General features: G+C 43.3%; 1 protein-coding gene across 1 annotated transcript in view; it reads right to left on the reverse strand.

Annotated features, from left to right (window-relative positions):
- COMMD2 (COMM domain containing 2) overlaps positions 1-13158 on the reverse strand; it is a 48313-nt gene that overhangs the window by 7016 nt on the left and 28139 nt on the right. The window contains exon 2 of the mRNA XM_073625924.1: positions 8961-9038. Within this exon, the coding sequence (XP_073482025.1) occupies positions 8961-9038 (78 nt within the window). The remainder of the gene's footprint in view (positions 1-8960; positions 9039-13158) is intronic.

Genomic DNA, 13158 nt, shown 5'->3' on the forward strand with positions numbered 1-13158 from the left:
CTGCCTCTTCTCTGCTGCTGAAAGATGAAAAAAGATTTTTAACATGATCTGCACTTTTGAAAAAAGGTGTAAAGAGGGGAAGACTGCAGTTAAACTAGTAAAACTTATGTAAGAGGATTTGTTTAATTTCTGTGTATCATCTGAGGCTATTCACTTCACTGGGCATATGTGAGGGTTCACAACCACTTTAGACTCTTCCTCCTCCTAAAACACCTTACCCCCTTTATTGCTGAGGTGTGGCAGTGGTTAATAGAGCTGATTAAGCTGTGAAAGCACTCCTCAAAAGTGCCTGACTTTGCCCGTCTTCCACCCACCTCCTCCATTTAGAGGATGTACTATAATTTCTATGATTAAAAAATGATGAATAAGGGACAGACAGATGATTTAGAGGTCCAACTGCTCCATTTATAGAAGCTACAGTACAACCTCTATGAATAGAGGAGATGGGCAGGAAGGGTGGGCATAGTCAGGCACTTTTTATGAGTGTCTGTTACAGCGCCCTTAGCGCTATTAACCCCTGCTGCACTGGAAGATTAAGGCAGCAGGATTGGGGGTGAGAGCAGGAAAACGTCAATGAAACCAGGAGACAGCTGCACCAGGATTGATAGTCCTCTTTTTGCTATTTGTTTTTAATGTAAACTTGAGCAGGGTATACACGCCAAGTTTTTTTTTTTTTTCCCCCAACCAGCAGGTTGAACAAAAAAACAAAAAACAAAAAACATACAAACCCCTGCATCAACACAAACAATAATGTGGATGCAGGGATCTCACACTCTGTGCTTTTGTATTCTGACAAGCTTAGACTGGCTTCTGTTCTGGATAGAGAGGAGTGCATACACAGGCTGATGGTTCCTGTTGAACTGACTGACTTTTGGTACATATATACCCAGCTTTAGAACAGGTTTAGTATGTGTATACCCAGCTAAAGAAATCCACCAAAATAAATTTTACTTAAAGTGTATGTCTTTTCCAGCAAAATAATGCTGCTGTCTTGACTCCGAAAATTCTGCCCACACACTTTGAATAGAGAAAGGGGCTTTTGGGATATGTACAATCGGGACGGAAAGTATTCAGACCCCCTTAAATTTTTCTCTCTTCGTTATATTGCAGCCATTTGCTAAAATCATTTAAGTTCATTTTTTTCCTCAATGTACACACAGCACCCCATATTGACAGAAAAACACAGAATTGTTGACATTTTTGCAGATTTATTAAAAAAGAAAAACTGAAATATCACATGGTCCTAAGTATTCAGACCCTTTGCTCAGTATTTAGTAGAAGCACCCTTTTGATCTAATACAGCCATGAGTCTTTTTGGGAAAGATGGAACAAATTTTTCACACCTGGATTTGGGGATCCTCTGCCATTCCTCCTTGCAGATCCTCTCCAGTTCTGTCAGGTTGGATGGTAAACGTTGGTGGACAGCCATTTTTAGGTCTCTCCAGAGATGCTCAGTTGGGTTTAAGTCAGGGTTCTGGCTGGGCCATTCAAGAACAGTCACGGAGTTGTTGTGAAGCCACTCCTTTGTTATTTTAGCTGTGTGCTTAGGGTTATTGTCTTGTTGGAAGGTAAACCTTCGTCCCAGTCTGAGGCCCTGAGCACTCTGGAGAAGGTTTTCGTCCAGGATATCCCTGTACTTGGCCTCATTCATCTTTCCCTCTATTGCAACAGTCGTCCTGTCCCTGCAGCTGAAAAACACCCCCACAGCATGATGCTGCCACCACCATGTTTCACTGTTGGGACTGTATTGGACAGGTGATGAGCAGTGCCTGGTTTTCTCCACCGCATAGAATTAAGGCCAAAAAGTTCTATCTTGGTCTCATCAGACCAGAGAATCTTATTTCTCACCATCTTGGAGTCCTTCAGGTGTTTTTTTTAGCAAACTCTGTTCTAGGCTTTCATGTTTCTTGCACTGAGGAGAGGCTTCCGTCGGGCCACTCTGCCATAAAGCCCGGACTGGTGGAGGGCTGCAGTGATGGTTGACTTTCTACAACTTTCTCCCATCTCCCGACTGCATCTCTGGAGCTCAGCCACAGTGATCTTTGGGTTCTTCTTTACCTCTCTCACCAAGGCTCTTCTCCCCCCAATAGCTCAGTTTGACCGGACGGCCAGCTCTAGGAAGGGTTCTGGTCGTCCCAAACATCTTCCATTTAAGGATTATGGAGGCCACTGTGCTCTTAGGAACCTTAAGAGCCCTTTCACAGTGGGATGGTTTGCAGGCGCTATTGCGCCTGCAAACTGACCCGAAAGTGCCGCTGCTGTCTCCAGTGTGAAAGCCCGAGGGCTTTCACACTGGAGCGGTGCGCTAGCAGGATGGGAAAAAAAGTCCTGCTAGCAGCATCTTTGGAGCGGTGAAGGAGCGGAGTGTATACCGCTGCTTCACCGATCCTGCCCATTGAAATCAATGGGACAGCGCGGCTATACCGCCGGCAAAGCGCCTCTGCAGAGGCACTTTGCGGTGGTTTTTAACCCTTTCTCGGCCGCTAGCGTGGGGTAAAATCGCCCCGCTAGCGGCCGAATACGGACGGTAAAGAGCCGCTTACAATAGCGGTGCTTTACCGCCGCCGACGCCCCCGCCCCAGTGTGAAAGGGCCCTAAGTGCAGCAGAAATTTTTTTGTAACCTTGGTCAGATCTGTGCCTTGCCACAATTCTGTCTCTGAGTTCTTCAGGCAGTTCCTTTGACCTCATGATTCTCATTTGCTCTGACATGCACTGTGAGCTGTAAGGTCTTATATAGACAGGTGTGTGGCTTTCCTAATCAAGTCCAATCAGTATAATCAAACACAGCTGGACTCAAGTGAAGGTGTAGAACCATCTCAAGGATTATCAGAAGAAATGGACAGCGCCTGAGTTAAATATATGAGTGTCACAGGCAAAGGGTCTGAATACTTAGGAACATGTGATATTTCAGTATTTCTTTTTTAACCGCTTGCCGACCGCCTCACGCAGATATACTGTGGCAGAAGGGCTTGTACAGGCAAAATCACGTACCTGTACATTGCCCTTTAAGAGGCGGCCAGCGGGCGCGCGCGGCAAGCTCCGTGAGTCGGGTCTCAGGACTCGATCGCCGCGGGGATACCCACGATCGCCTCACGGGGAGGAAGAACGGGGAGATGCTGATGTAAACAGCATCTCCCAGTTCTGCCTAGTGACAGTGTCACTCGATCTCTGCTCCCTGTCATCGGAGCAGAGATCAGTGATGTCACACACAGAGCCCATCCCCCTGACAGTTAGTAATCACTCCCTAGTACTGATTTAACCCCTCCCCGCCCCCTAGTGGTTAACCCCTTCACTGCCAGTGTCATTTACACAGGAATCAGTGCATTTTTATAGCACTAAAAACAAGGAGAAGGGGCGCCACTGAGTATGTATCAAAATAAATTTATTATTAAAAACAATATCCACTCACATGTAGGACTGAAGTGTAGATTTGTGAGTGGATATTGTTTTTAATAATAAATTTATTTTGATACATACTCAGTGGCGCTCCTTCTCCTTGTTTTTCTTCTAGCACATTGGACTTGGCTTTTGGTCCTTTTTGGCGGCTGCCTTGAATGACTCTTTTTTTCCACCCATATATATGGTATATATATATATATGTTTGTATGGATCCTGCCCCAGCGTACATAGACAATGTTAAATGAGGTATCTTGGATTGCGCCTTTTTCACTTGTATTATTTTTATAGCACTGATTGCTGTATAAATGACAATGGTCCCAAAAATGTGTCAAAAATGTCCGATGTGTCCGCCATAATGACGCAGTCATGATAAAAATCGCTGATCGCCGCCATTTAAAAAAAAAAAAAAAAAAAAAAAAAAAAAGAAGATTAATAAAAATGCCATAAAACTATCTCCTATTTTGTAAACGCTATAACTTTTGCGCAAACCGATCAATAATCGCTTATTGCGATTTTTTTTTACCAAAAATATGTAGAAGAATACGTATCGGCCTAAACTGAGGAAAAAAATGTTTTTTTATATATTTTTGGGGGATATTTATTATAGCAAAAAGTAAAAAATAATGCGTTTTTTTCAAAATTGTCGCTCTATTTTTGTTTATAGCGCAAAAAATTAAAAACCCAGAGGTGATCAAATACCACCAAAAGAAAGCTCTATTTGTGGGAAAAAAAACGAATCGCAAAAAGTGCTCTGGTCAGGAAGGGGGTAAATTCTTCCGGGGCTGAAGTGGTTAATAAATCTGCAAAAATGTCAACAATTCTGTGTTTTTCTGTCAATATGGGGTGCTGTGTGTACATTGAGGAAAAAAAATGAACTTAAATTATTTTAGCAAATGGCTGCAATATAACAAAGAGTGAAAAATTTAAGGGGGTCTGAATACTCTCCGTCCCCACTGTAGCTCTGGGAGCGTGTCTACGTCAACAGGAACTAGGCTCCCAGCAGCTGCCTCTGCAGGAGTTTTACAAGCCTAGAGTTGACGTCACAGTAATAAAAGCTTTTTCTTGCTATGGTAACCAGGTAAAAGAAAACTAAAATAATTCTGAGACATGCTGTACAGAAAGAGGAGAGAGGGAGGTTTGGGGGTAAACTAGGGCAATGCCCAGACACTACCTAGGTATTTTAGAAAGACCCACACTTCTCACAGCATCTACATATAGACTGAAACTAGAATGATTGATATGCTTTACACTTACCTCCAATACCCATAGAGCTTTAGTTACAACCTTCATATCTGGTCATGTATCTACCTTCAGCATACTGTTCCTTCTTGACAGTCAGCTGTTGGGGATATCCCATAGACAACTGAAAAGTCTGACATACAATTATGGCCAGCTGCAGACCGGCACACCAAGTAATGCGTCATGATTTTAGTGTTTATTTGGGGAGGGGGGGTTACTGTGTTCATGGAGGAGGCAATGAACTATAAAAGTGTAACGTGTGACATAAATGTAGCGCATACTGTATATTTGGAATTCTGTAACTTTTAGGCTGGGTTCACACCATTGCCCCATGCGGCTCACAGCAGGGGTCTGGTGCGTCCCCATTTCAAGTCCGATTTCAGCCCAAATTTTGGGCTGAATTCAGGCCTGAAACGGACCAAAAAGACGCACAGGACCCTGGTGCAAATTCGTACCTGAGCCGCAGCGGAGATATGTGAACCGGCTCCATAGAGAGCCAGTCACAATCTCCTACCAATATCCCGCATCCAATTCACATAGGTGTGAACCCAGCCTTAGTGTTGGAATGGATTTTCCTGTTATTGGGATCTCGGCACAGTATGCTTTAGGCATGCATATTTTTGCTGCTGGAGCAGTAATGTGAAGCAGGGCAAGGTAAGCATGCACTGGAATAGAGATTAGTGTTATAGCTAGGTTTATAGGTTGGATCGTCGTTGCCCTTCCATGTGCAACTTACTGCAATTGGATACCTTCAGCTGCCATTGTGCCATTTCTGAACATTCAATGTGTTCCTGTACCTTTAAGGAGTGGGCTCCCTCCAGGGAAGCCTGCCTTTAACCACTTCCACGGGCCAATTCTGGCATTCCTAGCTTACATGTAAAAATCATCATTGTTTTGCTAGAAAATTACTCAGAACCCCCAAATATAAAATATATATTTTTTTTTAGCAGAGGAAATAGGGAATAAAATGGTGGTCGTTGCAATTTTTTATGTCACATGGCACAGCAATTTTTCAAACGCAATTAAAAAAACAAAAAAAAAGCAAAAAAAAAAACACTTTCATGAATAACGAAACACAATATTTACCCCAGCTTTTTGTGTATAATGTAACAAATGGTGTTATGCCGAGTAAATAGATACCTAACATGTCACGCTTTAAAATTGCGCACACTCATGGAATGGAGCTAAACTTCGATACTTAAAAATCTCCAAAGGCTATGCTTTAAAAATGTTTATAGGTTACCAGTTTTAGAGGAGGTCTAGTGCTAGAATTATTGCTCTCATTCTACCGTTCGTGGCAATACCTCACATGTGTGGTTTAAACGCTGTGTACATATGCGGGCATGACCTATGTATGCGTTTGCTTTTGCGTGTGAGCACAAGGGGATGGGGGCACTTTAAATATTTTTTAGCATTTATTATTTTTACACTTTCCTTTCAATTTTTCATTTTTTGATCACTTTTATCCCTATTACAAGGAATATAAACATTCTTTGTAATAGGAATAAGGCATGACAGGTTCTTTTTACAGAGAGATCTGGGGCTTATGATTCCCCGGATCTCTCCTCTATGCTGGAAAGCCTGAGACTTAAAAAATCTTAGGTTCTCCAGCAAATAAACCACAGTGTTTGCATCTGCCGGAGCCAGAAGTGACGTCATGACTTTGCTTCCAGCCTCCAAGGGTTTTAGAGATGGCTGGGGACCATCTGGTCCATGGTTGGCTCTATGGTAAACCGGCGGCAGATTCATTCTCTGACTCCACGATTGCATGGGAGGGGCATCCCACTGACACCAGGACATTTTAACCACTTCCGCTGATATACGTCCTTACTTTGAAGGAGGATAATGTTGTTATGGCAGCAGCTAGCTGCCATAACCCCGGTATCCTCTTGTTGGGCCGGCGGTCCATTACAAGATAAAAGTGGTCTCTGCAGCGGATTCACCGCAAGATCATTTTTATCGGCGGCTGGAGAGGGCCCCCCTCCCGCAGCGCTCCGGTGCCCTCCGCCGCTTACCGGAGCCATCGGCAGCGGCGGAGGCGATCGGGTCCTCTCTGTGGCTGGGCAAGGAGACGAGTAAGGGGAAGATGGCCCCCACCCGTCTCCATGAAATTGCAGGGCAGAAGCGACGTCAAAACGTCACTTCTGCCCATAGCTCTTAAAGGGCCATTTTTAAAAAAAAAAATGACAAATTTATTATTTTTTTTTTAATTGCATTTTAGTCTAAATATGAAATCTGAGGTCTTTTTGACCCCAGATCTCATATTTAGAGGTCCTGTCATGTTTTTTTTTCTATTAAAAGTGATGTTTACATTCCTTGTAATAGGAATAAAAGTGACACTTTTTTTTTTTTTAAAGTGTAAATATAAAAAAGGTAAAATAAGAAAAAAAATGTATTTTTTAAATGCGCCCGTCCCGCCGAGCTCGCGTGCAGAAGCAAACGCATACGCGAGTAGTGCCCGCATATGAAAATGGTGTTCAAACCACACATGTGAGGTACTGCCGCGTACGGTAGAGCGAGAGCAATAATTTAAGCCATAGACCTCTAACTCAAAACATGCAACCTGTAGATTTTTTTTTAAACATCACCTATGGAGATTTTTAAGGGTAAAAGTTTGTCGTCATTCCACGAGCGGGTGCAATTTTGAAGCGTGACATGTTGGGTATCAATTTACTCGGCGTAACATTATCTTTCACGATATAAAAAAAAAATTGGACTAACATTACGGTTGTCTTATTTTTTAATTAAAAAAAGTGTATTTTTTCCAAAAAAAGTGCGCTTGTAAGACCGCTGCGCAAATACGGTGTGACAGAAAGTATTGCCATTTTATTCTCTAGGGTGTTAGAAAAAAAAAACGTATAATGTTTGGGGGTGTTCTAGCAAAAAAGTAATTTTCTAGCAAAAAAAAAGTTTTTTTTTAATCTCCAACTGGCCACAGTACAGCCCCCCATAAATTTGAAGACCCCCGTTCTAGATGTTTAACTGGTCCCCCAAGGATGCTTCTCTTCACCATTTTGTCAGTTGCTGGCACTCTGAAGTCATCTTGTACAATGAAGGACAAGGGACCAGGGCCTGCCTCTACTTCTGAGTAGTGGAGAGAAGAGGAGAATTGCTGGCTGCTGGGGGACTTTGGATGTTCCCATAGACAAAAATTAGCATTTACCCATACAGTGGGGAGGGGGAGCACTGCAAGGGTAGATTTGTATTTTACCTGGGGTAATCATATTTACCTTTCTCCCTCTTGCAAGCAGTATATTCTCAGCTTCCCTTTGCTCCCCCCCACTGCTCCATTCTAAAAGAGATACATGGTGCATCCAACTATGGAAAAGTATGCGATTCACTCACCTACCTCCAAATGTGACAGTGATGGTGCTCGGTGGCTGGCCCAGCCCCTCTCACATTGGGAGTGAGCAGACAGTACTCACAACTGTGCATGGTAAAACACAGGTTTTACTTTAAATGTTGCAGAGTTCTTTAGTGCAAGGTATAACATCTAGAAAGCTACACAGTTCATATTGGTTCTCAGTACTGGAAGTCAAGCACTAAAAAAAACATCTGCTTTAGATTCATATGCCCACACTAATGTCTGCCACTAGAAGTTACACTATGCCCAACCCCCAAGCCCTGCCATGTACCACCTACACACAGGATTGGTACCACCAGTGGAACACGTCCAATGATTGAAAGGGCTACTGATAATACTCACAATTATCTACAGTAGATGTCCATATACTGCACCACTTGGTAATCTAAAACCTTTGCATGCACTATATATCTGTGGATTTTACTAAAAACTATTTTATATTAACTAATTTAGGAGAACATTACAAAGTCTTTGCAACAAAATAAAGAACCAATTCAAATATGTAGCGATAAAGAGAGCCCATGACTCCCAGTACAAATGGAAGGCCAGTTCCAATGTTCACACAATTTACTGCAATCTTAAAGATCCAGGTGGAAACCTTCAGGTAGACTAGTTCACTGTTAACTGCTTTCTTTTTTCTCTCAGGAATTTTATTGTGATTTTATGTTAACCGCTTTCTTTGTTCTAATGCACATACTCCCATAGAGGAATCCTGGTATGATATGACCTTCCCATATACTTGCAAACGTGAGCAACTTCAACCATGGTACCGAATTACATTTTAAAGTAGCTTTTATTTGACCCCCCTGCTGGCAAATGTTGTTATGTGAGCTAGTAATAACTTGTCTTTAAAATGTAAACTTCCCTTTCTACTTTTAAATTGCCAACTATAAAGAGGCTGAGCTACTTAGAACTTTCCGTTGCAGATTCCAAGAAGATGACATTTTTATTACTTACTTGCAGCACCTTCATACACTTTTGGATTAGAACCCTTCCGTAAAAATTCAATAGCAATTCTGCCAAACTCTCCAACAACTGAAACGATCAAATACAAATATATTAGGATTAGATTTATAAAAACAAGCAACATTAATAAAGTGACTCTGTCAGCAATAAAATAATAGCTAAGGGGGAACCTAAAGTAACATTACACTGGTTCTAAAATTCTATTCAAGGATGTATTCTTACAGCAGAACTTCACCTAAAAGGGGACATTCTCCTTGTCTGTTTCTCCTCCCTCTCGTCTAAGTTTTGGCACTACATTTTTTTTTTTTTTTTGGAGGGGGGTTGCGGGTACCTGGTTTTGATAGGTGCCCACTCCAACTTCCAGTTGGATCACCACGTCCCCTTGTCGTCCTTCCCCCACAGCCTTCTGGGAAGCGTCATTCAGAAAGCGCAGCGTGGCTCGGGCATGCGCAGTGGGAAGCCATCTGTGAAACTGCAAGGAGTCACAGCCAGCTTCCCAAAGTAAACATGCCAGCGCCGGGGACCAAAGAGCCGGCTGGGGTGAGAACGGCACTGGATCTCTGGGCTGCTAAGTGTCCTATTAATTTAAAGCATTTGTTAACCCCCTCAAAAAATCCTGTTCCTGTAAAGCATTTTATACAGGACAGTGATTGTGCTGTCATTTGGCCCCCTGTAACACCTGTAATACCTGGCTGATCCTGCCTGGCTATACCCTCCCCCCTGTACGTTGACTCCGATATATCCCGGCTGCTGAGTTCTGACACCGTAGTCTTCCATACATGCCTCTGTCATCTGCAGCCTGCCACCTCCTCTGTGCTCCCCCTCCGTCTGTCAGATTGTGACTGTGCCTGCCCCATCAACTCTTGCTTCTCAAATAACTTTCACATCTTCATACCAACCCCTGTGTTCTTAACTTGTGTGCCCCTGTGTGAGAGATTTATAAAAAAAAAAAAAAAAAGAAAAAGCCTGCTATAACTCATTTCAGAGCACTTCTCAGCGATCACATGATCGGCAACGTCAGTGGGGGAATCTCAGCCCCGCCTGCTGCATCAATCAGATGGGGAGAGAAGAAAGCCAGCCGATCATGTGATTGCTGAGAAGAGCTCTGAAATGAGGTATAGCAGGCTTTTTTTTATATAAATCACTCACACAAAGGCACACAGGATTAGAACACAGAGGGGATGGTATGAAGATGTGAAAGTGGTTTAACAACCACCATTTGTAGCTGATGACTTTTAGTTTTTTGTTTTCAGGTTTATGATCCTTTTAAACTCAAAGTACCTTCCATTGTGTTGAGTCTCCTCCAAATTCCTTTTTTTTTTTTTTTTTTTTTTTTGCTGCTGTGACCAGACTTCCTATTAGAGGGAGGCTACATCACTCTCCACTCTACTGTATGTATGAATGTAGACACCCTCTCTTGCTTCCGGAGGTTGATTAGGCACTATTGACTATGGGATGTGTAGTGTGCATACAGCAGTGAACATGACTACAACTAATGTGAACTGCTCGTTCCAAATGAAAGTGAGGGATAAAAAGAAGAGGTTTGGGAACTCACAGAGGACAATACAAGCAGGCAGAAAAACATAGGAAGGCACAACTTTATTAAAAAAAACAAAAAACAAAAAAAGAGAGCTATTAAAGTGGCCGTAAACCCTTTACAACCACTTTTGCCTACAGGTAAGCCTATAATAAGGCTTACCTGTAGGTACCGTGAATTTCTCCTAAAATTGCACAGTTTAGGAGATATTAACTGCTTCTGCATGTGCCGACATCATCGGCACATGCGCAATGAAGAAACGTCTCGTACGTACTCTTCAGAGGACACGAACCCGGAAGTAACATTCCGGAGACATGTCGCCCGTCACAGTGGTGTACAGGGACTGCTGCAACAGCAGCGTTCTAAGGTATTTCATAATGAGCTAGTATGTGATGCATACTAGCTCATTATGCCTTAGTCGTGCAGGTTGTGTTTTTTTCTTTGCAGAGTTTACAACCACTAAGTATTGGATGTGTATGGATTATTTTTGGAGAATAAGGTTATGGTTTAGTGTCACTTTATTGGGGCTGATTGTGGTGAACTATACATAGAAACACATTTTATTTAAAGAAAAAAAAATGTAATCTTTATATCATAATGCCACATTGATTTCAATGGGCAGGGGCGCTTTAGGAGCAGTGTATACACTGCAGCTACAGCGCTGCAAAGATTCTGTTTGCAGGACTTTTTTTTTACCGTTCTGCAAGCGCACCGCTCCAGTGTGAAAGCACTCAGGCTTTCACACTGGTGAGACAGGAAAGGCTCTTTACAGGCGCTATTTTTAGTGCTGCGGTGTCTGTAAAGCGCTTCAGTGCGAAAGCAGTCAAAGGATATACATGCCTCCTGCATGTATCATTACTAAGGAGCTCCGGCGTGTTCGCACACCCCACGTGCAGAGCCCGCCAGGAAGTCGGCACTGCACTAATCACAGGCAGTGAGACATTGTCCCAATGCGCGGCTGCAGAGATTGGGAAATGTCTCACTGCCTGTGCCAGCACAGTGCCGACTTCCAGGCGGGCTCTGCACATGGGCTGTGCAAACATGCCGGAGCTCATCCTTAATCATTACTTGTCAAATATCCCCCCTTTTTCTGCTTTTAGCCTTGCAAAACTCTGGCTTCTGTGGGCAGGTCTGTTGTCCAGAGCTGGGTGGGCGGAGTCGTGATGTCAGTGGTAGTACACTCCCCTTGGCAACATATATTTTCTCCTGTGTATTTCTTACACTGAACTTCTGTTATGATCACTAACATCCAGTCAAAACCTAGGAAAGTCACCACATGACTTCAGCATGCTGGAGAAGAAAGGAAGGGGGATGTGAAGTACACAGAACGCCTCTCTCACACTCCTGCATGAGATAAGGAAATTGCCTGTCTGTCACAGCATGGGGGAGGAACTGACACCTATTTCTCTGTGTGTCAGTTTTCATCTTACTGAAAAAAGATAAAAGGACTGCTCAGAGTTGGATTTACTCTTTGTGGCAAGACTGGGCACAGATGACATGAAATCCTATACTCCACGAGGTACAAGCCTTAACTAAAAAAATTTTGTGTGCGTTTACATCCACTTTAATGAGGAAGTAAACCCTGATGGGTTTACTTCCTCTTTGTTTCCCTGCAAAGGTAAATCATAATGGGCTACTATGCATTGCATAGTAGCCCATTATGTGTCACTTACCTGACACAGGAGCCTGCGACGTCAACGCTGTCCCCTCTGCTACAGAGCGTCCATCTTCTTTCCGGGTATGGTGGCTCTGGCGCTGTGATTGGCTGCGATGACGTCACTCCTGCGCATGCACATGGGAGCCGCGCATGTGCCATAGACAGCGGTGCCTGTCTTTTTGAAAATATCTCCTAAACTGTGTAGGTTTAGGAGATATTTCTTGGACCTACAGGTAAGCCTTAATCTAGGCTTACCTGTAGGTCAAAGTAGTCTGTAAGGGTTTACAACCACTTTAAGTATGCTTCTGAACAGTGTTTACTTTAAAAGGAGTTGTAAAGGCATTAGGTTTTTTTTTATCTTCATGCATTCTATACATGAAGATAAAAAACCTTTTGTGTGTAGCAGTCACCCCAGCACCCCCTAATCACTTACCCAAGCCCCATCTCTCTCCAGCGATGTCCATGAATGTCTAAGCCATCTGGGACACTCCTCCTGATGGCCGAGACACAGCAGCAGCGCCATTGGCTCTGGTGGCTATCAAAGATAGTCAGCCAGCCAATCAGGGGAGAAAGGGGGCAGGGCCAGGTCGGTGCAGCTGTGACTCAGCTCCAGTGCCCCCATAGGAAGCTGCTGACTGTGGAGGTATGGATAAGAGGGAGGGGCCAGGAGCAGCAAAGAGGGACCAGAGAAGAGGAAGATCTGGGCTGCTCTGTGCAAAACCAACTGCAGGCAAGCATAACATGTTTGTTATTTTTATTTGATTTTTTAAATGAGACTTTACAAATCACTTTAAAATGTAGTGATTCCCAACTCCTGAGTTTCCAGATGCCAACTGAAGTTTTTTTTCTGGCATCTATCCATGTGTTTTGAGGTTTGTTAATTGTTGTACAATTAGCCTTTATCTCCTCGCTGTTCTAATGAAAATGTATATGATGCTTGTATTTGAGAGTCTGCCATTGCCTAGATCACGTGTCAAACACATGGCCCGCAGGCC

This window comes from Aquarana catesbeiana, linkage group LG04 (assembly GCF_042186555.1).
Source record: "Aquarana catesbeiana isolate 2022-GZ linkage group LG04, ASM4218655v1, whole genome shotgun sequence".
In the NCBI taxonomy this organism is placed as follows: domain Eukaryota; kingdom Metazoa; phylum Chordata; class Amphibia; order Anura; family Ranidae; genus Aquarana; species Aquarana catesbeiana.